This window comes from Lissotriton vulgaris, chromosome 2_1, assembly GCF_964263255.1.
Source record: "Lissotriton vulgaris chromosome 2_1, aLisVul1.2, whole genome shotgun sequence".
Lineage (NCBI taxonomy): Eukaryota > Metazoa > Chordata > Amphibia > Caudata > Salamandridae > Lissotriton > Lissotriton vulgaris.
This window is the reverse complement of record NC_141687.1, coordinates 1,242,208,545-1,242,230,599: the sequence shown is the minus strand read 5'-3', so window position 1 is coordinate 1,242,230,599 and position 22,055 is coordinate 1,242,208,545. Positions and strand designations below refer to the sequence as shown.

General features: G+C 51.4%; 1 protein-coding gene across 1 annotated transcript in view; it reads left to right on the top strand.

The window, feature by feature from the left end:
- The first annotated feature begins 2,918 nt into the window (after window positions 1–2,918).
- Window positions 2,919–22,055, top strand: part of GRAMD1B (GRAM domain containing 1B) — a 1,455,160-nt gene continuing 1,436,023 nt past the window's right edge. The window contains exon 1 of the mRNA XM_086956958.1: window positions 2,919–3,509. Within this exon, the coding sequence (XP_086813084.1) occupies window positions 3,124–3,509 (386 nt within the window). The 5' untranslated portion in view covers window positions 2,919–3,123. The remainder of the gene's footprint in view (window positions 3,510–22,055) is intronic.

Here is a 22,055-nt window from a genome sequence, read left to right as displayed (position 1 = left end):
GTGCGCTCGCTCAAAATAAAACTGTAGTCCTCGTGAAATGTCCCGGTTTTTGCCTTTAAAATTCTGGTCACCCTAGTTACAGTGCTTAGTTTGTAAAATAAGTGGCGGGCCTAAAGCTTTGTTCAAAAGCCTTTGGCCGACACAATCAAATGACGGGGGTGGCAAATACCAATGCTGAAAAGTCTTGATTCGCCCTCCTGCCTCTTTAATCCTCCACCCTCCCCCCCCCCCCCACACACACACACACACCACCCGTCTCTTTACCTCACTCTTTCGTGTTCTTTTCATCCTAGCTTTCTTTCTCGTCACTAATGTTCTGCCTTTCTATTCCCCTTCTTTCCTCTTTTGCCTTTTTCTTTCTCTTACTCAGGGTGAAAGTCTGATGAGGAAAATTACGTCACCGTCTCCAAAAATGAGGGTCCGCGGACCCCACCTGAAACACCCGGCTCAAATTAAGCGCTGCCTGGTGCCCACCTTTCTCCCTGCCTGTCTCCAAATCCCTCATGAGTATTATTCATACTCCCGCTGTATATTTGCAATTTTTTCTGTTAGTACCTTTTAATAACGTGTGTAATCCTAAATCCATATGTTTTCAACTGGTTCTTATGTAAGTCAAAAATTTGCAAATTCTTTTGTCCGCTTGTAACCTTCAGTCCTTATGTTTGAAACTGGGTCCTATGTAAAGCGCTCTGACACCTTCGGGTAAAGTTCGCGCTATATAAAATCGCACAAATAAATAAATAAATAAAATTCCCATGGCTCTCTCCTGTCCCAGCCCCGCACCATTTAAATAATCGTTGTCCACGCCCCTTTACACCCTCTTTCACTTCTGCCTTCCTCTCTACCCTTCTCCACCCTGCTCCGCCTCACATCTTACTCACACTAGAGATCATGGCAGTGCCACGGGTGCGGTCCCACTGGGCGCTGACCTGTGGAGGGAGGCGCTAACCTCAGGGTGGGCGCTGTGTTCAGTAATAATTTATGATTGGAGAAATGAGGGCACTTTCGTCCGGTGCCAGTGAGAGAATCCGAGGAGGCGGTTATAGGGAGCTCGGGCGCCAAAAATGGTTGTCGCACCTAAAGCCAGTTCTGCTCCAGATTCCCATTCCCCCGTGCCCCTCACTTCTGCCCCCACACACCCTCCAGTCTCTCCTGCTCACATGGGTGACGCGTAGCTCCATGAGGACTCCGGCCTCGTTCAGATGTGTTATTATGGAACCGGGGAGGGGGAGTGGAAAAAATACGCAGGCCCCTTCGTTCCTTCCACTAGTTCACGCCCCCTCGCTCCGCTGCTAAGGAGGTCGTGATTGGCAGACTTCTGCCTCCTGTCTTCAAAGTTACTCGCGTTCCAGGTTTGTAATCCCCGGAAGATCCCCCACAACCTCCTTTTTCCTGAACTTGCAGAGTGTGCCCTCGGGCACTGAGGCAGGCACCGTGCAGCCATGGGTGACGTTAACGATTAGAGTATTCCGACCTGTAATGTAGCCTGCCCCCCACCTTCGCCCCCGTGGCAGGTGCTGCTGGGGGGAGGGGCTCTACTCCACTTGCAGCTGGTGCCTGGGCTTCGCTCTCCCTCGGACGCTGGACCTGCTAATACTTCTGTCTGTATCTCCTCTACTCTCCCTTTATTTTGTATTTCCGTTTTTAGCTTTATTGCCCTCCTCACTGTTTTCTATAATCTCACCATCTCCGTATTTCACCCTCCTCTGCCTATGCTTGTTTTTCTCCCTTCTCTCCAAAGCTCCCATGTTTGTGGATCCTCACGCCCACTGTGCTCTTCCATTCACTTTAAGAAATCATCGCTGCTTCTCCTCAGTGTGTCCCCCCTTCCCTTTCATCTCTAAACCCTTCCACCTAGCCAACCTATTTCTTCCTCCCCGAGTCTCTAAATCCTCTCTCTTGCCGCCTTTTATGCTTTGCCTGCCCATTCTTCTCTGTACTCTCCAAACTGCTTCATTACTTTTTACCCCCGCTCTCTTTCCCTCCCCGTACTATCAATTCTACTCTAGTACCACATGGTCTTCTTCCCTAGCTGTCTCTCCTTCCTCCCTCCCTACTACTTCTTCGCTTGGGTCACTCTCTCACTTCTCACTCTGTGTCACCCCTCACTAACACTTCTCCTATAGCATCGTTCTCCCCTACATCTGTCTCCCTCTGTCACTCCTTTTTAAGGCTCTCCCTCCCCTAACCTTGCCTCAATGTGAGTAGACTCTTCATCTCTTCCTTCCCAGATGTCCATGTTCTCTTTCTATCACCTGCCCACGCCCCTCTCTTTCTCTCCCTCTTTCTGCCTCGTTCTGTTACTTGTCGTGTCCTGCTGGGCACGTTTTAGTGTTCAGGAGTGTGATGTTCTCTCCCTCTGTCTGCCCCATACCGTCTCCCTGCTCATTTACCACGTCTCTCCATCCCCTCAATACCCCGGGTCCCTTTTGCTATTAATTAATCATCTCTCTCTGTACTGCTGCCTGTCACTCTGCCCCTGCCTTTCTCTTTTTGTCTTTCTCTGTCTCTCCAATGTCCCTCCATTCTCTCAACGTCCCTGCTTCCGTTTAATATATTTTTGTCCTTCTGACTGCCTACCTAGCTATTTCCTTCCACCACCCTCCCTCTCTCCGTTTCTCTAGATCTTCTATACCCCCTCTCTTTCTCTCCTCTCTCCATCCCTCGTTTTCTTTCTTCCTCCTCTCTCCATCCCGCTCTCCCATCCTCATTGTTCTCCCTCTCTCTTCCTGTCTATTCCCCCCCCTCCTTCCGTTTCGTGCTTTGAGCTGGTCTCACGATCCAACTTTTTCCCCTTTGCAGGCGTGAACGACCTTCTCTGATGGAAAAGTTCTCACTGCCGGGGTTTCCCTGAACACGAGAGGACCGATGCCCCTGAAAACCACTCGAGGAGAGAAGAAGCCACTCCCAGAAAACATGATCACAAAATGCAAAGAAACTCAAGCCTGCCCAGGAAGTCACGTTTGACTAACTCTTTAAAAATAGATGATCTTCATGTGGTGACAGTTTTCACATCGGCGGAACGGGGCCTGGCTTCATCGCAGTCACTTCGCAACACAGGCCACTTCTGCACAAAGACAGATTTTGGCAGGAGCGCCTCCATTTTGCCTTTTGTTCGTGTGCATGTCAGGCGGACTGGCAGGTGACATGCCGGCCACTAACATGCCGTCCAGCCTCCAGCTTCCTGCGCTACAGGTGTCCGAGCCCACGGAATGTGGGCGCTCGTGGTCCCGCGCATCCACCCCGTCCCTAAGGCGCAGGCGTTTCAAGATGAGGCGCATGCGGAATGTGCGCAGTGAGAAGGAGGGCAATGGAGACCTGTCCCGGGACCCCTCAGCCAATGCCAACATGGAGTTTCTGCAGCTGCCATCCATCGAGATCACTCCATCCAGTGACGAGGACACAGCCTGGTCCAACTGCTCCACCCCCAGCGCCTCACCTCGGCGCAAGCGATTCCTGCTTCGCAAGTGGATCCGGGTCCGGGACAAGAAGGAACCCAGTGAGAGCAGGTAAAATGATGAAATGTTTAGCATAGATGTGTTTGCATGTGCGTGGGCCTTCGTCTCAAGCAGAGGTGAACTAGCAACTGGGTGATGTTGAGTCTATTGTAGTAAACATTTCTTCAATTTTCATTTTATCTAACACTTTATCAACAGGATTAAAAAATAGTCTGGGTGGAACCTATGCAAAACTTGTTCAATAAAGATAGATGGAAGTTAGTTTCTGTCTCCAAGTATCAAGATTAAAAGAAAAACTTTGCAGCCCTTTAAATGTGGTGCAGAGCTCTCTCAAATGAACCTACCCCAGGAATAGCCAGAATTAAAGACCTCCTTTAAAACATTTCCTCACTACCAGGTTAGTGACCGTTTTGGTGAATTGATCTAGACCTCTCACAATCTCTTGATACTTTTCACTCAAGAGTGTCGTATTGGTATCTCAGAAATCCCGGGCGCCCCAGCATCATTGTAAATTGCTAGATTCACCTGTCTTTATAGTAAGGGCCTAGGTGGCAACCATGGGCACAAGGCCAGTAGGGCATTTTCTGCTATTGTGTCATCAATTAGCCCCTTCCTTGGTTACACAGTTTTTACAAATCACTCAATGTCATTTTAGGGACTCATGTTATTAGATAGTCATTAGAAATATGAGTTTATCTTATGCTAATTAATACATATGTGCTCACAATTGCAAAAAAATAAAAGACCGGTTTAGGTAAGTCTCTACATCTCATTCTTGTAGCATTGAAGTCAATGGGTAATATTCTCTCTAGTTACGTTAATTGGTGAATATTTATGCAAAGGTTAAAGGATATGATTATGATGGGGTTGGGTTTAGGGTTTGTTTTGGTATAAGGGTTAGATTTAGCTTTAGGGTAATGTTGACTGTTACAGTTAAAGTAAGTTAAAGATTGACAGCACTGTCAGGGGTTAGTGTAAGACTGAATGTGAATGATGGAGTGTGAGACGTTGGCCTGATATATGATGTTTCCAATTCTGGAACCACCCTGTATCAGTCCAAACAATCCCTTATGGTGTCTGGTTGTAAGTCAACCTCATAGACAAGCTATCCTAGTGGTAGCATGGACTAAGCAGCCTTAAAGGCTGAACTCAAGAGGTCGTGTTAAGCGAGCTGCTTTTCCAATCACAATCCTGTAATATCAAATTAAAGGACACCACACAAGTATATATTATAAAAATATATGTGTTTATTACTAAAATAATCCCCAGTACTCTTTATGAGCAAAGGGGCACAAGCGTTTAAACAAAAGCACAGTATAACATATGAAAGTTGCACAATTATGGATGAGGGCGGGTGGCCACTCAAACCATATATTAAGAAAGTGGTATAAGAGATACCAATCGAACAGTGGTTAGGCCTAGGGCCTAGGGAATTGCTGGGAGCAGTCAGGACAAGCAATGCTGAAGTCGGAAAAAGCCAGCGGGATTCGGGTGCAGTGCTTAAAGCACACGCATGCACCAATGCAAAGTTAATGGTGCGTAAAAGTTACACAAATAGAGTTTAAGGATACTTCCGCTGAAACTAGAAGGACAAAACTTTAGACACAGACCCTAGAGTTGTGTACCAGTGTGGGAACACCGGCGTTGCTGAGTTACCTCACCCACAGGAAGCGGGTGCATAGGGTCGAAGTGGCGTCGGGTTTTGTCACGCAGGTTGTTGGTGCTTGAAGCGGAAGATGCTGCATGCGATGTGAAGGAGAAGTGTCCGGTGTGATCCAAGGGTGGATCAGAGTTGTAAAGTACCTGAAAGCAGAGGGGACAGAGTCTGGGTCACTCAGCAGTGACCAGGGTGGAACCAGGACGGAACCAGGCAATGTCGCGGCGCAATCAGGTGGTTGTCGAGGAGCTTCTCTCCACTGCCACGTGGGCTCTAGGGCATCTGCGATGTCCAGGAGCAGGTCATGAGCTGTCTCACGCAGGCTCTCACCGTCGGCACTGTTGGCTTCAAGATCGGAGTAAACAACACTTGGCAAGAGCAATCCACGCAGGATTAGAAGATTGCTTCTCACTCGGACCAGGAGGATCAGAGCGGGTGCTCCTTTTCAGAGGAGCGGGTGCAAGTCTGGAGCAACCAAAATCACAAGTCGTATTTCAGTTTTCGTCTGCACAGGAGCCACAAGCCAGCTGGCAAGTGACCCGGCCAACGCGTTAAGCCAAAGAAAGCAGAAGGGCCCCACGCAGCACTCGTCGAGTGTAAAGGGGTGAGCTTCGGTGCTAAAGTGGCTCAGGGCTAGGGCTTCTCAAACCCCGGTGTACAGCTTCGAGGGTCACACGTGAGCTGCACGGTCAGCGTCTCATGGTCTTTTCAAGATGGCGTGCCCCATGTTTCCGGTCGACTCCACGGATCTCAGCTCTGCAGGGACTGTGGATCGGGCTGTAAGAAGGTAGGCAAGCTTGATCTTGTTGATCTCTGTTGCTCGAGTTCCGGCGGGAACTGCAACAAAGCAGACGTCGAGGTGCTGGATGGTGCCTGTTTGCACAGGGTGGTCACTCCTTGACGACAAGGGAGATTCTTCAGTCTTCTACGTCGAGTAGGATGTCGAAGGGTCCAGAGTTTTGTTTCAAATGTGTCATCAGGATAATCTGAGTGCGTTGGCACTGCTCCCATTATTATACCAATCTAGGGGGCTGGATTACCTGCTAGGTCCCCTCCTATGGGTGGGACTCAGGAAGGGGGTGGATACACCCCTTTCCCTTTGATCCAGGCCGCACTGGGACTGGGGCTGGTGTGCCCCAGAACCGGTTTGGCCGGATTATGCAAGGGGCAGCCGGTGCTCCCCAGGCAGTGTCTGGTTTCTTTCAAACCTCCCATTCTACAATCCACTATCTCCTGTCTGGGGAGGTGTAACACCTCCCTGCGACAGGAAAGCCTTTGTCCAGGCCTCCTCTGCTGAGTTTCGGTCAGCAGCAGGAGGTCAGACTTGTGTCTGTGGCAGAAGTATCCATTTTGTGGATCTGAGGCTCTTTTAAAAATCAACCGCGTTTCAGTAAAGTAACATGTCTTCTCCCTCTAGAGGGGCGGAATGCTATCCCCGTCGACAGGACTGTTGAGGGAATAGTATTCCAAATCGTATGACACCTTACTTGACATGTTTTGATAATGCCAAACCAAAGTTGCTATATAACCGCGAGGATTATAATGCACTTAATAGTATATGGTATGGCATTATCCCGGAACAGCTTAGGGAGTTGTTCCCGACAGCTGCAGACAGGCTCAGCTCATGCTAGAGCACCATCTCACATTAAACCACGTACTCTGCCTCCAGGATTGATAAGGCCTTCCATAGGAGTGGCTCACAGGTTTATATGTGTCCAGATATAGGTTTAGATATAGGTATACTATATCTAATCAAGGGGTGATTACACTCACTTGCCCCAGCTGAGTGATCAGCCAGTTGTGTCAATTTAAGAACCAGCCAGGGGTGGCAAAAGCTATGCTGCAGCCCCTGGTAGGCCTTGGTGGCACCTATGCACTGAGCACCTATAGTGCATGGTACAGGGGCTGACAAGGAGTCCATTTCCAATTGGGTTATGTACCTATAGTACATGTATGTGAATTTAGAGAGAGAACAGCAGACTGGGGGTCTGATTAGCAGGCCCACAGCCTCAGTAAGTCGAAAACCAGTGAAGCAAAAAGCAAAAATTGGGGTGACCATAGGATAGCAGACCCTACTCTCCTACATGGAGCATGTACTTTATGGAGAACATTATTGTAGCAGATGTAAACCAGACCAATACATGGAGATAGTTAGTTGCTAGATGTTCTCTGTAAGGGCAATTTGTAGTCACCATGGTTTTTTTTAAGAGATCTAGACCATTTCATCACACTTCAGTCATTGCCTCTCTCTCCCTTGTTGAATATGTTCTGCTACCTCTACTGTCCTTGTGGGCTTCATCGCTGTGAGAAGTTGGTCTGGTATATGCTGTTCACTAGTTATAGTGGGCACCTTGCACCAGTCCAAATGACCCGTATTGATGATTAGATTGAAGGCCACCTTTATGGAAAGCTATCCTAGTGGTAGCTGTGGCGAGCAGCCTTCAGGCTAAGTCTCGAAGGAATGTAAAGCAGCTTGGTTTACCAGATTATACACTCCTGAAACACCAAATGAAAGGAGAACCACACAAGGTATATATAAATATATGTATTTATCACTAAACACTCTCTACTAACCTCTTTATGAGATTAGAGAACAGGGCACACAATATTACAGTACTAGAATGACAGTATATAGCACAATACACAGCGGGCTCAAGGGAGAGACCGAACCATATACTAAGAAAGTGGTATAACAACCATGACTTTACTAGACACAGTGCCTAGAGCACGTAGAATCGCTGGGACCCCAAGGAACCACCCAAGGTAGTGACACAGGGGACCCACGGGGGACGTGTGTAGTGTGAGAACACAGCAGCGAGCTCCGTACAACTCTATGGGAAAGTCGTAGTTGGAATTTTAAAGATTAAGGAGACTTAGGAGAGGACTTTGAGCAAACCCTTTCAAACATAGAAGGTTCTAAGGCCAGCACCCATGTGAGCACCGGAGTTCTCGTGTTACCTAACCCAGGTAAGCCGGGTGCATAGGTGTCAAATGGTGTCAGGAATCTTCGTCGTTTTCAATGGCGTGATGCTGCAAAGTGCTGCTGCCCGTGAAGAGGAAAAGTGTCCAGTGTGATCAAGCCTGGATCGGAAATGAGAAGAACCTGAAAGCAGAGGGGACAGAGTCTGGGTTACTTCAGGGTGACCAGGGGCTTGGTAGACGAATGCCCACCAATGTCAGGTGCTTCAGGTGAGATGATGCAATGCTTGACACTGCAGCCACGGGGACCAGGAGACGTTGAGGATGACCAAAGCCCGGAGGTAAGCTGTCCCATGAAGGATATAGAGTGCTGGGGGGTCAGTGTCCGGATGGAACTCCAACAAGCCTTGGCAACTCAACCCACGCAGTCAGAGGAAATCAGATTCGGTGAGGATCAGCAAGGTCCTGGGGACTCCCCAAGCAATGGAGAGTCAGGGCACATCTGGAGCAACCAGGAAAGCCCACAGAAAGTTAAAGGTATTTTCACAGGGACCCACAGGCCAATGGACCAGGGATCGCAGAGGAACCTCGAGAGGAATCACAAAATACCAGCCCATGGAACACTCGTGGACTGTAGGCTGGAAATCTTTGGTGGAAACACTGCACAGGGTCAGTACTACAAGTCGGCCAATGCACAGCCTCAGAGGTTGCCCGAAAGCATATGCTGCTGCAAAAGTACATGGTGCACATGGGTTCTAGTTGCACGGTCCCCACGCGGGATATGGGCCTCGGAATTGCTGAGAGAGCAGATCATCCTCAGAGATCAAGGGAACCCACCTCCTGTGTTGCAGAACTCTTTGGAGTCCTCAGGAGCTTCTTAGATGCAAACTTGACAGATGCGTTTAGGTGCCTGCTTAGCAGGTGAGTAAGTCCTTTACTCAAATGAAGATTCTTCAGTCGTCCAGCGTCATACAGATCGTCAAAGTACTTGGTTTCTGTAGCAGAGTTTAGTCCAGGTAAAATCTAAGTCCTGTAGTTAGGGGTTCCTACTTTATACCGAAGGAAGGGGTGGGACAAACTCTGGGGACCCACCTATGTGAGGGTCAGGACACAGGGGTGGCTACACCCATATCCCTTGCCCAGTTTCGTGCAAGAGCAGGAGCAAATGGCTCCTGCAACCGGTTTGAGCTGAACAATGCACAGGGAAACCAAATGTGCCCCAGTGCAGACATCAAAGCACGCTGAGAGTGCACCCACCGAACCCCAATACACTAAAGCCTGTATGGGAGGTGGTTACACCTCCCCATGACAGGAAACCTATTGTCAAGCCTTCCCCTGTAGGAGTTTTGTCCAGCAGCAGGAGGGCAGACTTGTGTCTGTGGCTGGCAGCATCCATCTTGTGATGCCAGGGTCGAGAAAGCTGGTATCAGTTGTACCGGTGTTGTCATATTTCTCCCTCTAGGAGGGTGGCATCATAACTCCCACACCAGTTACTGGTGTGGAGGTATGATTCCAAGGTATTTGACACCAAACACTACATGATTCTTGCAGCTGTTTTTTTTTTTCAAAACCGTTTTTATTAAGAGTTCAAGCAAGATTCGGTACAGCCCTCCATAGTCAGGAGGAGACTGTCAATGACACATATGTAAAGGCACAGCATTGAACCCAGAGTTTTAGAATGACATACCCCAAACCTCCCCCATCCCACCCATCCCCAAGAACACCCTCCAACCCCGGTCCCAACTACCCACCCCTTATCCCACCCAAACCCAGTGCACGTGATCACAGCTTAACAACATGAGATGAAAAGCAAAGGCGGTGTCGGCCAGCAGCCTAGGGTACAGGATCTACATCTGGAGGCAGCACATCGTCAATGTCCGTCGGGGGGGTCAAGGGCCAGGCCCCTATAGTCCGCCCACCGTTTCCAGATTTTGTAATGTTTGCGGGGACACCCCCGGGCTTCAAATATAGGCTGCTCCAGGCCCATGAAAAAGTCCAATCCTGCCTTCCAAGCACCAAGCGGGGGGGCACGTTCACTCTTCCAGGCCTGGGCCAGATCCCGCTTGGCCACCACCAGCCCCAGCAGCAACAGGTGACGTTTGTAAATGTTGCCCCCAACGTATTCTAGGACATGAAGAAGGCCCAGCCTAGGGGTACGGGGCAAGTCCCACCCCAACACCTCTGACAGGCAGTCCCAAACCCCAGCCCAGAATCTAGTCAGTCTCTCACAGGACCACACGGTATGGAAAAGTGTCCCCCTTTCAGCACCGCACCTCAGACACTCCGGAGCGGCTATAAGACCCGCTCGCCACAGACGGTCCCTAGTATAGTATGCCCTGTGAAGATATTTAAATTGGATAAAGCGAAGACGGATGGCTATAGCAGCACCACGGGGAGATTCAAGGGCCTCACGCCAGTCATCATCATCCAAGGGGCCAACATCAGTCTCCCAGGAGGCCTGCAATGTCGAGAGGGAAGGGGAACAATGTGTAACCAGGGAGCGGTAAATCTGAGAGATCTTCTTGTCACCCAGGTCTCCCATAAAAAGTTTTGCCTCAATGGGACTAAAGTCGGGCAGTTCCTCCAAACCCACTAGGCTAGGGGCAAGGGCGTGGCGGAACTGAAGGTACCGGAAGAATTGGGACCTGGGCATGCTAAATTCGGAACTAAGGTCCTGAAAGGGCTTAAGCGTAGTGCCAGTAAGGACATGGCCGAGGGATGAGATCCCGATCGCGTCCCAGCCGCCAAACCCGGACAGAGACGCCAGCGCTGGAAGCAGGCCATTACGCCACAACGAAGTCTCGGCTGTCAGTCTACCCCACCAACCCATACGGTGCAGGGCCTGTCGCCAGACCGTGAAGACCACCTGGGTGACCTGCGGCAGCAGTCGCCTCCACCTGTCCGAGTACAGCAAGGTGTGGAGGGAGGCACCACCCATTAGAGAATGCTCCAGAGCATAGGCCGGATCACTACGGTCCCATACCACCACTCGTTAAGCACAAGGAGATGGGAGGCCTGATAATAAGACAGTATATCCGCGGACGCTAAGCCGCCGCAGTATGTAGAAAGAAAGCACGTGCGCAGCGCCACCCTGGAGGCAACCCCGGCCCACAGAAACCGGCCCAGCACAGAGTTAACACTGCGGAACCACTGCGGGTCGATCTTAAATGGATGGTTCTGCAGCTGGTAGAGAAGCCGAGGCAGGGCCACCATCTTGAAGATGGCCGACCGGCCATAAATATTAAGAGGCATACGCGTCCACGTCTTGACATCCATCTGGACCCGATCCCACACCGGCTGGACGTTCCGATCCCACGCCACCGAGGCCGAGGCAGAGAGGAAAACGCCCAAGTACTTCACGCCATCTACAGCCACCTGAAGGGACGCAGCCCAAGGACAGTTCACCGTGTCACCCCCCAACACCCAGAGAGTCGACTTGCGCGGGTTAAGGAAGAGCCCGACGCCTGACCAAACTCTTGCATTAATTCAAGGATACGAGGGCCCGTACGCTGTAAGTCAGTCATGAAAAAAAGCAAGTAATCGGCATACAGAGCTATGCGATCCGAGTGATCCGCTCCCCATACGAAGCCTCGATAAAGCACATCACGGCGCACCCGGGCGGCCAGTGGCTCCATAGCTAGCGCGAACAGGTATGGGGAGAGTGGACACCCTTGACGAGTGCCCCTGGTCACAGGAAACTGAGCGGAAATTGCCCCAGAGACACGCACCGAGGCAGTGACATCCGTATAAAGCAACTTTACATAGGAGACGAAGACCGGGCCCAGGTTCAGCAGCGGCAGAAGAGCAAAGAGAAAGGTCCAGCTGACCGAATCGAAGGCACTGTCAATATCTGCCAGCAGAAGCGCCACCTGATCTCCTGAAGACCCAATCGCGTCGATCGCAGCCTGCGCCCGCCGAATGTTGTGCCTCGTTGCCCGGCGCGGCATAAAGCCCGTCTGATCCGGGTGGACGAGGGCCGAAATGTGTGGAAGCAGGCGGTTCGCGAGCGCCTTGGCCAGGAGCTTGGCTTCAAAATTAATGAGGGATATGGGACGATAAGACTCATGGCGATCAGGGGGTCTACCCGGCTTCTGGAATACCACGATTTCGGCATGGCGCCAGTCCGGGGGGAGGCTGCCACGCTCCCGTGTCTGCTCTAAGGCCCGTTTGTAATGCGGCCCGAGCTGCAGATAAAATTTCCTATAGAATTCGCTGGGGAACCCGCTCGGCCCCGGTGCTTTACCCACATTGAGTTGACCCAGTGCGTCGCCCAACTCCTCAGCCGTCAGGGGAAGATCCAAAGCATCACGCACTTCATCGGAGACAGCAAGCGGAGGGACTGCCGCGAGGTAACCCTCGATGCTGTCGGGAGAGAGACTCTCCAGAGAGGCATACTGACGCCCATAATAGCGCGCAAAGCTTGCTGCAAGAATCGCAGGGTCCATTATTGCCACCCCGGCGTCGTCAACAAGCCCCGGCAGAGTAAGTGGCTGCAAAGTCTGTTGACAAAGCCTGTGGAGCATGGTGCAAGACTTGTCGCCCCACTGGTACACTCTACTACGCGTAGCCAACCACGCCTGGCGAGCCTCATCCAATAAGACCGAGGAGTAAGACTGCTGTGCCTGTAGAAGCAGCCGCAGCGTGATATCATCGGCTACCTCCCTGTGTTGCGCCTCCAGCTCCTCCACCCGCGCCGCAGCGGTAACAATACTTTCTTGCCGAGTTCGGCGAGCAGAAGCGCACCAAGCGATATCTATACTCCTCAAGGTGGGCTTCATAGCTTCCCAGACCGTCACCGCGTCCACCCCCCCATAAGGTTGTCCTGCCAATAGCGAGCAATCGCACCGCGTAGGTGCTGGGAGTAATCTAGATGCTGCAGGTGCCACGTAGACATCCGCCACCGGAACGGTTGGCGCGCCTTGCAAAGGTCAATTTGGACTGCCACGGGGGAATGGTCAGATAACCCGCGAGGCCGGATCGCTGCCCCCTTCACCCTATCAAGGAAGGCCCCCGGTACAAACACACAATCAAGGCGCGAGAGGGAGCCATGAACAGCCGAGACATACGTGTATTCCCGCCTCCCCGCATGCAGGTGCCGCCAAACATCCACCCATCCAAGACCAGCAATCATGGCCCCCAACCGTGTAGGGGAGGCTACGGTCGCCACCCCCTGCCCCCTCTGCCTGTCCAACGCCACGTCCACCACATCATTCCAGTCGCCACCAATTACAGCCAAGGAGCGGGGGAGCTCAGTCTATAGGGCAAACAATTGCTCCGCAAGGGTCCACTGCAGCGGGGGAGGGGCATACACACTACCAAACACCACAGGCTCCGCACCAATCTTCCCCTGTACAAACACAAAGCGGCCCTGAGGATCGAGCCACTGACGTTCGTGAGTGTAAGCCAACCGTCTGTGGATAAGAATGGCCACCCCCCTCGAGCCCCTAGTAAACCCGGCATGGAACACCTGATGAAAGCCAAATCGCTGCAAACTCAATGCCTTAGTGCCCAGCATGTGTGTTTCCTGGAGAAGGAGCACATCCGCCAGGTCCCTCTTCGCCCAGCGAAGCACTGCCCCCTGCTTAATCTTGTCCAGGAGCCCCCGAACATTCCAGCTTAGAATACGCATGGAAGCGCCAGAAGACGCTATCCGTGGAACATCAGCCATTATCACAATGTGCCAAACCCCACAATCCCCAGCTCCTGACCCAGGCCTCCAACACCCCAGTTGCAAAGATCACGAAGACCACGTGCACCCCACAAAACAGAACCCTGAACCCCACAACACCCGGTAACCAGACCCACCCCACAAGCAACCCAACATCCCAATTCCCCCCTCCCCCACCCCTATACCTCAAGAAACAATGAAGTATCTATCGCGGCATACGGTACTTCAGGCCCAAAACATAGTGCCGAAAGCCAGTCATGCCAAAGGATCCCAAACAGCCCCCCTACCACCAACCAGACACACTCCCAAAACCACCCCCCAGTCCCAACAGGAGGAGGCAGCCCATTGAACGTGCCCCAAACCCCCCCCAGCATATATCACGATCAAAAGCAATGCATTACAAAGAACATCAGTCCGCAAGAGTCCCAAGCATTCGCAAAAGAACAAGGTAATACTGCACCAACCCATGTCAGAACCGCCGACCAGTATGCAGCCGCCGCAGTGCACGGCCATAGATGAAAGGCAAGGAGTAGATAGTCAGCGGACAATGATCAGGGGCCCTTGCCAGAGTGATCGGTATCAGGCTGCGTGTCCCCCAGAAGGGGGTCTCGGGACAAGGACCTCCGTCTTGAGCTAGACTTTCGATGCCGCTTCCCTTTGTTCAGCTGATCGCTCCGTTCCTGAGAGGAGCTGCGCGAGGATCCAGAGTGCAACCCCGGCTGGACGTGTGGTCGAAGCCTGACCGCCTCGTCGGTCCATCTGAAGACGGCCTCCGGAGTATCGAAAAAGTGGGTCTTAGAGTTGAAGATCACCCGGAGGCGGGCCGGGTAGAGCAGCGAGTATTGAATCTTCAGGCCTCGCAGCTTGGCCTTGGCTGTCAGGAAGGAATGCCTCTGCTGTTGGACCAGCCTGGTATAGTCCGGGAAAATCATGATCTTATAGTTATCATAGAGCAGAGTGTCTTTGAGCCGTGCCTCACGGAGAATGACGTCCCTATCATGGAAGTTGAGGATCCGGGCGATGATCGGGCGAGGCCGCTCCCCAGCCGGCGGCTTCTGTGTCAAGGCGCGATGGGCGGGCTCCACCACGAAGCAGCGCGACAGGGTGTCCGGAGGTAGCCAGCTCTCCAGCCACCGGGATAGGAAAGCATCCATAGGCCCCTTCTCGCAGTCCTCCGGAAAGCCGACAAAAGCGCAGGTTGTTCCGCCGCGCCCGCCCTTCAGCGTCCTCCACACGAAGTGCTAGGCTCCGCTGCGTCTGCTCCAGGTCGGCAACCCTCTTCTTCAGGGCGCCAACGTCGCCTTCTACCGTCGTGACCCTGGTTTCTGTTTCAGTGATGCGGGCGACCGCATAGCGAAGGTCCTGGCGCAGCAGCATCACATCGGCACCCACCGCGCCGATCTTCGCATCCAGCATGTCACGGGACTGTGTAATGGCTGTCAGCAGCGCTGCATCGTCCGGTCCAGCATTCTGGCCCCCACCGGCTGCCCCGTCACCTCCTCCAGAGCCGGTGAATTTTTCAATAGGTCCCGTCTTAGCGGCGGCAGTGCCGCCCCCGCCTCTAGTCATGGCGGCAGCAGAGACGGCCAGGCAACACGCACCCGCAGCAGGGTCGCCCCGTGCGAATGGCTATCAATCAGGCTCTGGCCGGGGTGTCCGGAGCACACCAAGCCACTCGGTATCCACACGCCACCAGTCCGCCAAAACACAGGCCGGGACCCAGGCAAAGTCACTCCACCAAGGCGCAGTAGTCACCAGTCACAGGCCCAGAGCGGGGCCGCCGAAATGGCGCCGCTAGTCTATCTGCTCCAGTCGGCTCGGCAGGCCTCTCGAGTCCGTTAGGGTAGCCTGAACGGGGCGATTGTCGGATCTGCACTGCCGCCTCGTCGGGACACCACCCCGCAGGATGCAGCAGCAGGGCGCGTCGTCTCTCAACCTCCGGTGACTCCGCCCCAACCTCGCGGGCCCAGATGCACGACGTCCGGCCGGCGTCTAGAGCTAGCCGGCGGGCGGGACAGAAATTGAGGTCCCGGCTCGCCACGCGGCAAGTAGGCCCAGCAGGCACACTCTCCAACGGACGCGCCAGCGGAGGGCCGGAGCTCCAACAACCACACCACCGTGCTCCGCCGGACACCAGCAATCACCTCCACAGCAGTAGATGAAGGAAGAGGGTTCAGGGCAAGGATAAATTAGCGGATAAGGATCGGGCCGGCAGGAGCTCTACAGAGCCGCGTCCGCCATCTTCGCCCTCGAAGCCACGCCCCCCTTGCAGCTGTTTTAAAGTTAGCATTTACCCCGAGGTTATAATGCACTGAAGAGTGTATGGTTGCCTGCATCACAGAACAACCCCGGAGAATAGATTCTGAAGGCTACAGAGGGGCACCCTCTTTCACAAAACCCAGCACACTGCCTTCAGGATTAACAAGGCCTGCCTTAGGGATGACTGATAGGTTTATATGTGCAGTGATATAAGGTAGATATAGTGAACCTATATCTAAGGAAGGGGTGCATGCATCACCATACACAGGCTGCAGTAGCAGACCTGTTGTATCATTTTGAATGGTCTCCCAGGGGTGGCATAATACATGCTGCAGTCCCTGGGATACCAAAGGGGATGATGGATGGAGCGTTTGAGCAAATCAAACGCTCACCCCCGGTCAATTGATCTGGGTTTAATCCATCATCATTCTTTAGCTCACTCCACCACCCCAGTTCAGACATGGCCATATGCAAATCAGTCTGACCCTGTGCCTCATGGGAACAGTCCAGCCCAAACTGCCAAGCCATGTCTTCCCTGGACAGGAAACAAGCATCCTGGGACCGTTTTCTGGCTAATCAGCTGTCATCAGCCAGGCTAGCTTGAATCCAGTGGCAAAGTGAGCAAGGGACCCACGTCTGGGCATACCCTGCCAACTTACGGCGAACAAAGCGATACCAAAGAGGATGATGGACGGAGCATTTGAGCAAATCAAGCACTCACTCCCAGTCAACTGATCTGGGTTTAATCCATCATCATTCTTTAGCTCACTCCACCACCCCAGTTCAGACATGGCCATATGCAAATAAGTCTGACCCTGTGCCTCATGGGAACAGTCCGGTACAAACTGGGGTGGTGATGGACGGAGCATCTGAATCAATCAAACACTCACACCCAGTCAAAAGATCTGGGTTTAATCCATCACCGTTCTTTATGGGAACAGTCCAGGGCCGAATGGCCTGGACTGGCTGATGACGGCGGATTAGCCACAAAACGGTACCAGGATGTTTGTTTCCAGTCCAGGGAAGACATGGCTTGGCAGTTCGGGCTGGACTGTTCCCATGAGAAACAGGGTCAGACTGATTTGCATATGGCCATGTCTGAACTGGGATGGTGGAGTGAGCTAAAGAATGATGATGGATTAAACCCAGATCAGTTGACTGGGGGTGAGTGTTTGATTTGCTCAAGCCTTACGTTCATCATACTCTTTGGTATCGCTTTGTTCGTCCTAAGTTGGCAGGGTATGCCCAGACGTGGGTCCTTTGCTCACTTTGCCACTGGATTCAAGCTAGCCTGGCTGATGACGGCTGATTAACCAGAAATCGGTCCCAGGATGCTTGTTTCCGGTCAAGGAAAGACATGGCTTGGCAGTTCGGGCTGGACTGTTCCCATGAGGCACAGGGTCAGGGTCAGCGACCGCCACTTCCAGGTCTTCAAGGGAGATGTGGCCTCCTCCAGTTTACCTCTGGGATGTGGGGTTCCACAGGGTTCGGCCTTAAGTCTGACGCTCTTTAATATTTACATGAGGACGTTAGCAAGGATTATCTATCCATTTGGCATTAAGATCGTCAGCTATGCAGACGATACCAAGTTAGTGGTATCACTCCACTACGACAAGGGTTCGTCTAGCACCTTGGCTCCTTGCCTTGAAGCAGTGGCCAGATGGATGGAGCGCTCTTACCTCTGCCTCAACGGGGACAAGACAGAGATCATGTTGTTGGGGAATCCATCACCCACTGTCTCGGCCCCCATGTGGCTGCCATGTTTAGGTCCCGTACCATCTCCAAAGCCACAAATAAAGAGCTTAGGCATCTGGCTTGACAACTCCCTTAACTTTGGACGCCAGGCCAACATGCTCTCATCAATCTGCTATGGATTGTTGAGAATGCTCCGTAAAAATATTCCCCTCCTTCCATTTGAGGCTAGAAGAATAATGGTCCAAGCCCTCATATTGTCCCGGCTGGACTATGGAAATATTCTGTACCTGGGAGCCCCTCAAGCCACAATAAATAAATTACAAGTAGTTCAGAACTGTGCAGCACGGATGCTCCTGCAGGTTCCACGGCGGCAATCAGCAAGGCCAGCATTGCAACAGTTACACTGGCTACCTATTGCTGCCAGGATACAATTCAAGGCTATGTGCTTGGCACATAAAGCCATGTGGAAGACCGGCCCATCCATCTTACACCCATTATTAACACCCTACTTGCCGCCTAGGACTCTACGTTCTAGCTCTTTATATCTGGCTACCACTAAGAAAATAAGGAAGGTGAGATGGGGAGGACGCTCTTTCTCATTCACTGCTGCTAAATTGTGGAACTCCCTTCCCCAAGCTATGCGGGGGAACAACAACTTGCTGACCTTTCGCAAGCTCTTAAAAAACACACTTGTTTGGAATGCTTCCCTAGCGGTGTAGACTGATGTGATTCTGCTTCCTTTTCCGTAAGCGCTACGAGGCCTCCGTGTAGTTAGGCGCTATAGAAATACTCTTAATTTAATTCATTTGCATATGGCCATGTCTGAACTGGGGCGGTGGAGTGAGCTAAAGAATGATGATGGATTAAACCCAGATCAGTTGACTGGGGGTGAGTTTTGATTTGCTCAAGCCCTCCATCCATCATCCCCCTTTGGTATCGCTTTGTTCGTCCTAAGTTGGCAGGGTATGCCCAGACGTGGGTTCCTTGCTCACTTGGCCACTGGATTCAAGCTAGCCTGGCTGATGACAGCTGATTAGCCAGAAAACGGTCCCAGGATGCTTGTTTCCGGTCAAGGGAAGACATGGCTTGGCAGTTCGGGCTGGACTGTTCCCATGAGGCACAGGGTCAGACTGATTTGCATATGGCCATGTCTGAAATGGGATGGTAGTGAGAGCTAAAGAATGATGATGGATTAAACCCAGATCAGTTGACTGGGGGGTGAGTGTTTGAATTGCTCAAGTGCTCCGTCCATCGTCCCCTTTGGTAACGCTTTGTTTGTCCTAAGTTAGCAGGGTATGCCCAGACATGGGTCCCTTGCTCACTTTGCCACTGGATTCAAGCTAGCCTGGCGGATGACGGCTGATTAGCCAGAAGCCGATCCCAGGATGCTTGTTTTTGATCCAGGATAGACATTGCTTAGCAGTTCAGGCTTGACTATTCCCATGAGGCACAGAGTCACACTGATTTGCATAATGCCATGTCTGAACTGGGGTGGTGGAGTGAGCTTAAGAATGTTGATGGATAAAAGCCATATCAGTTGACTGGGGGTGAGTGTTTGATTTGCTCAAGCGCTCCATCCATCATCCCCTTTGGTTTTGCTTTGTTCGTCCTAAGTTGGCAGGGTATGCCCAGACGTGGGTCCCTTGCTCACTTTGCCACTGGATTCAAGCTAGCCTGGCTGATGACGGCTGATTAGCGAACAGTTGCCTTAGGGGCAGTAGTGGTTGAAGTCGAGTCATTGGACTTGTTGCAATCACTTGTCCACAGGGTCTTCTGTTTACAGATTTGACACCATGGTTTCTTCTTGCCTTTTTCCTTGTTGGATTGTGACTCCCCACCAGTAGAGGAGTTTTGGGTCCCTTGAGAAGACTTCTGGTCTTTACCCTTATCCCCACCCGTGTCTTAGGATTTTGAATCTTGCTTCCTGGAGTAACCACCTTGGTTCTGAACCTTCTTACCCACCCTGGTTCTGACCCATTTGTCTGCCTTCTGAGCCAATTCTTGGGTAGAGGTCAGATAAGAGTCTGCCAGGTACTGATGCAACAACCAATTCTGACAATTATTAAGGATCTGCTCCCTCATAATTAAACTGTACAATCCTTTGAAATCACACACTGTACTGCCACGTAACAAGCCTTCCAGGGCCCTAGAAGTACAATCTACAAAGTCAACCCAGTCTTGAATCAGTGCCTTTATGGTATCTCTGAATTTAATCCTGTATTGTTCAGTGGTTAAGCCAACCCCCTCAATCAGAGCACTCTTCAAGACTGTAATTATCAGCATCCTCTTCTCTAGCAGTGAGGTACTTGTCTCTACCTTTGTCTGCAAAGGAGTGCCACAAGGGTGCTGCCCACTTCTCTTGAGGGACCCTTTGTACTTTACAGGCCCTCTCCAGTGCAGTTATTCATTTGTGGGTGTCATCCCCACTCTAGTAGGGAGGGACAATCTTGTTCAGGTTCCTATGGTCATGAGTATGTTCTGTACCTCTAGGGACACTGTTGCTGCCGCCATAGGGCTCTAGTCCGAGCCTTCTGGAAGCTCACAGGAGCTCTAGGGATTCCCTGTCTAAGGCCAACTGCTCTCTATTGATCCCAAGCTTAGCTTTTTCAAACTCAAGCAGTGTGCACTTCTTATCATAGGAGGATTCTCTCCTGTGAGAAGCTGAGGTCCAGTACCATAATGATCAGATTCCTGAGATGGAGATCTTGATCTTCTTGGTAAACTGCCAACTCTTCCTGGAGGAGTGAAGAGAGGACCACTGGGGCCTTCTCCCCCATCCACAGGAAGAATTGGAGTATCCAGGTTAGAAGCAGCTTGATCCTCCTGGTCAGCATTGGATGACATGTCAAAGAAGTGTTAACTTCCTGGCCTTTCATCCTCTGCTGCCCCACCCAACTTGCCTGCCTCATCAGACCCTGGAGTCTTTCTGAGGTCATCTAAAAGCAAAGCCTCTATGAGGAGTTGAGTACCTGGGTGGCCCTCTGTCTTCAGCTTCCTAGATGTACACATAGTTCTCAATTCTTGGAATGTGAGATTGTCATACTTAGTTGGCAGAGGCCCACTGGCTTCTGGCCTAGAAGACATACTAGTGTTATATGATGTGGGCACCTACCTAACCTAGTGGGAGCTACTATACTCTCTTGAGTTGGAGAAAGGGTGTGCTAGACCCTTAACTGACCCAACTCTAAGTTCAGTAGAACGTACTTTATTCCAATCTAGATTTATATGTACCTAAGTACCTTTAGTGGTTTTCAGTTAGTCACTCAATGAGATTATCTGGTAAAACAAGAGCAAGCTTGAATCCCAACCGCTGCACACCAATGTGAGAAATGGCCTGGTATATGCAGTCCACTATTTATAGTGGGCACCTTGCACCAGTCCACATGACCCTTATTGATGATTAGGTTAAAGACAACCTTTTTTTAAAGCTATCCTAGTGGAGCTATGGAGAGCAGTCTTCAGGATAAGTCTCGAATGAATGTAAAGCTGCTTGGTTTACCAGATTATACCCTCCTAAATGACCAAATAAAAAGAGAACCACACAATTTATATATAAAATATATGTATTTATTACTAAACACTCTCTACTAACCTCTTTATGAGATTAAAAAACAAGGCACACAATATTACAGTACTAGAACGACAGTAAATAGCACAATGCACAGTGGGCTCCAGGGAGAGACCGAACCATATACTGAGGAGGTGGTATAACAACTACGACTTGACTACACACAGTGCCTAGAGCACGTAGAATCACTGGGACCACAAGGAACCACCCAAGGTAGTGACACAGGGGACCAACAGGGGACGTGTGAGAACATAGCCGCGAGCTCCATACAACTCTATAGGAAAGTCGCGGTTGGAAATTTAAAGATTAAGGACACTTGGGAGAGGACTTTGAGCAAACCCTTTCAACCATGGAAGGTTCTAAGGCCAGCACCCATGTGAGCACTGGAGTACTCGTGTTACCTAACCCAGGGAAGCCGGGTGCATAGTTTTCAACTGGTGTTGGGAATCTTCGTCATTTTCAATGGAGTGATGCTGCAAAGTGCTGCTGCTGTGAAGAGGAAAAGTGTCTGGTGTGATCAAGCCTGGATCAGAGATGAGAAGAACCTGAAAGTAGAGGGGACAGAGTCTAGGTCACTTCAGGGTGACCAGGGGCTTGGTAGATGAATGCTCACCGATGTCAGGTGCTTCAGGTGAGATGTCGCGATGCTTGACACTGCAGTCACGGGGACCAGGAGACATTGAAGATGACCAAAGTCCGGAAGTGAGCTGTCACATGAAGGATGTAGAGTGCTGGGGGGTCAGTGTCTGGATGGAACACCAAGAAGCCTTGGCAACTGCAACCCACGCAGTCAGAGGAAATCGGGTTCAGTGAGCATCAGCAAGGTCCTGG